At 39.5% G+C, this 2907-nt stretch overlaps 1 protein-coding gene across 1 annotated transcript; it reads right to left on the reverse strand.

Annotated features, from left to right (window-relative positions):
• Positions 1 to 213: 213 nt before the first annotated feature.
• Positions 214 to 1664, reverse strand: LOC136205749 (phloretin 4'-O-glucosyltransferase). The gene has a single exon (XM_065996497.1). It carries the CDS (start codon positions 1619 to 1621, stop codon positions 257 to 259), a length of 1365 nt encoding a protein of 454 aa, XP_065852569.1. The 5' UTR covers positions 1622 to 1664; the 3' UTR covers positions 214 to 256.
• Between the last annotated feature and the right edge of the window lie 1243 nt (positions 1665 to 2907).

Here is a 2907-nt window from a genome sequence, read left to right on the forward strand (position 1 = left end):
CCTGTCACCTTATAAAACCGTCGCTAGAGTAGCAAAGCCTGTTGTATCAGCGGTTTTGTGACAGCTTATAAAAACTGTATCGACAGATAAAACGGCGGCTACAGCAAATAAAATCCGTCGGTAAAAACCTCTGTTTTTTTGTAGTGATTTTGATAAATGTGGTAATAATTAGTGACAAAATGTCATTTAATTTAAAAAGCTCATAAACTAGCATTTTCAAAATTAGAAGTTAAAATCCAATAAGCTCTTTCAAACATTAATTCAGTGATACAATTCCATTAACAAAAGTCCTGAGGTTAATCTCCGAAGAGCCATTATCCATAAGTGCATCTCCCGCTAAATCCTTCCATTTGATAGCATTGTTTCTAAAATTATTTCCACATTCTCCCATAATCAAATCCAAACACCTCATTATCTCTTCACATTCAACAATTCCTCGTTCATTAGGCACAACCCGTACCCCCGTCTCCCATTGATCTTCTATCAACTTCGCATTAGTTCCTTGATCCGTCCATTGCGGAAACGCCACTACCGGAACCCCCAAAACTATACTCTCCAACGTCGAATTCCACCCGCAATGCGTCACAAAACACCCCAACGCCGGGTGAGATAACACTTGCAATTGACTACACCACTCCACTATCTTCCGTTTCTTTTCTGATCCCGATTCCGATTCTGATTCTGATTCCAATTCCGATGTGCAACTCAGTTTCTCTTTTTGGTCTTTTCTTATTACCCATAGAAATTCATACTTACTCTTCAATAAACATTTACCTATTTCTTCCATTTGTTCATTCGATAACATAGCTATGCTTCCGAACGATACATACACAACCGATGCATCTTCTTTTGAGTTCAGCCATTCTATGTAATCTTTCGAGCTTTCAAATAGATCGCCGCCGCACGAAAGATCTTTCCCGGATGGAACTAACGGTCCGATTCCGATCATTTTGATGCTTTCAATTCCTTTCAATGCCTCTGATTCTAATGCATCGAAACTGTTCACCAGTACTTTAGGGTTTTCCTCTTCATTTATAACCTTCAGCTGTTCTTCAAATATAGAGATTACGGAGCTGTACGGATTACCCGGAGCTAGAAAAGACGGAAGATCCCGGCTACTCAACGGAGGAATTCCGCCGGGTAATTTTACTACATATGATGAATCATTATCACTGCAATTCCTAAACATATCTCCGTATCCATTAAAGTAGTAGTAATAGATGTCAAGCACTGTGGCAGGTTGAATCCACAGAAGGCTGGACGGGATGTGTTGAGCACGCGCCACCTTTGCTGCCCAAGGGAGAAGCAACGTGTATATCAAACAAGTAAATGAGTTTCCCTCGATGAGATCTGACAGACTTTGTGAGCCGCGCCGCTCGAACTCCGCCATGTAGTTGTCGCGGTCGTCTCCGGGTTTAAGTCCGTCGTCGTATCCGTCGGAAAAGGGGGCTAAGGAGAGGCCCTCCGGGAAGGAGGAATGAGTCATACGGCGTTTGGCGTAGATTGTGGTAGAAAGAGTGACGCGAACACCAATACGCATCAGACGCTTAGCGAATTGGAGAGCTGGGTTGATATGTCCCTGTGCCGGAAAGGTGACAATAAGAAAGTGGGGTTCTGACATTGTGGTTGCGGCGGAGAGAGTGTTTTCCGGTGAGTATGTATGGGGAGCTTACATAAGCTTAAATAGGACAGAAAATCTGGAAGAGTGACGTTTGTAATGACGTATTTGGGTGTTCGTTCTTGTCCTGGTGCGGAATTAAATACTATCAGATCAAATCTTGAATCAGATGTAACGTTCAGTTCAAATGCTTCACGACAATTGCTCTTCTGGATGAGATCGATATATGGATTATAATCTTATAAGGTATGTTTTTCTTTTTAAAATACTATTGTTTTCTGTGTTTTGTTAATTCCTCAATAATCTATGTTTGTTTAATATAACATGGATTGATCAATGGATTTTAATTGTTTCTGTTTTTAAATTTTGTTTGTTCTATCTTTTCTTTTGCAGTTCAGGCTTAGTTTAATCTTAATCTTATATATATATTATTTTCACCGTTAAACTAATTCTCCGATCACGGCTTTCATCCCATTCTCCTCACCACTGTACCGATTCTTTGTTTAGCCGGTCAGACAAAATCCAAATCCTCGCCAAGCTCACCCCACCCCACCTGAGCCACTTGTTCTGGTTTAGATTAGTATAACTACTCGTCAATTCAGGCTCATGTAGGCTAATTATCAGATACTAATATAAGATCTATGGTTGGACTTTAACTATCCGTTTGAGTTTTTAGTTTAATTAGTTTCATGATATGGTATCAAAACCGCTTGGACCAAACGGTCGAGGTTGGAGTCTTAACAACCTTATTAATTTGTGGAATTAAAAACACATAGCGGAGACGGAGAGCTTATTAGCATCAAGTGGTGTTAACTGGACTTCAATAAGGCCGGTCTACATCTATGGTCCGTTGAACTACAACCCTGTTGAAGAATGGTACCATTATCCATTATGAACTATGAAACTGTTTATCGACTTGAGGGTGATTCTTCCATTTTTATAATTCCTAACACATTATGTTTGGTGGTTTGAAATTGTTTGATTTGAATGAACTAATTCAGACTTGGAGCTAGAGAAAGATTGAATTTCATGCCATTGGGTGAGTTCAGTTATTGGTACTCTGCTGCATCAATTTAAGCAGTTGAATGATTGTTTTAACTTAGCTTTAGAACTAATGAGTGATTCTAATGGTGAATTGCCTTGGACTGATATTGGGAGCATGGCAAAAGACATCAAAAAGCACAAGGATAATCTAGAAAATTTGAAGTCTCTAGCTGAATGACCAATTGGATAAACATATACCTGATTTACAAGGTTCATTCTTTTCTCTTTTTCTATCTATCTCACTT

The sequence above is a fragment of the Euphorbia lathyris genome, chromosome 9, assembly GCF_963576675.1.
Source record: "Euphorbia lathyris chromosome 9, ddEupLath1.1, whole genome shotgun sequence".
Lineage (NCBI taxonomy): Eukaryota > Viridiplantae > Streptophyta > Magnoliopsida > Malpighiales > Euphorbiaceae > Euphorbia > Euphorbia lathyris.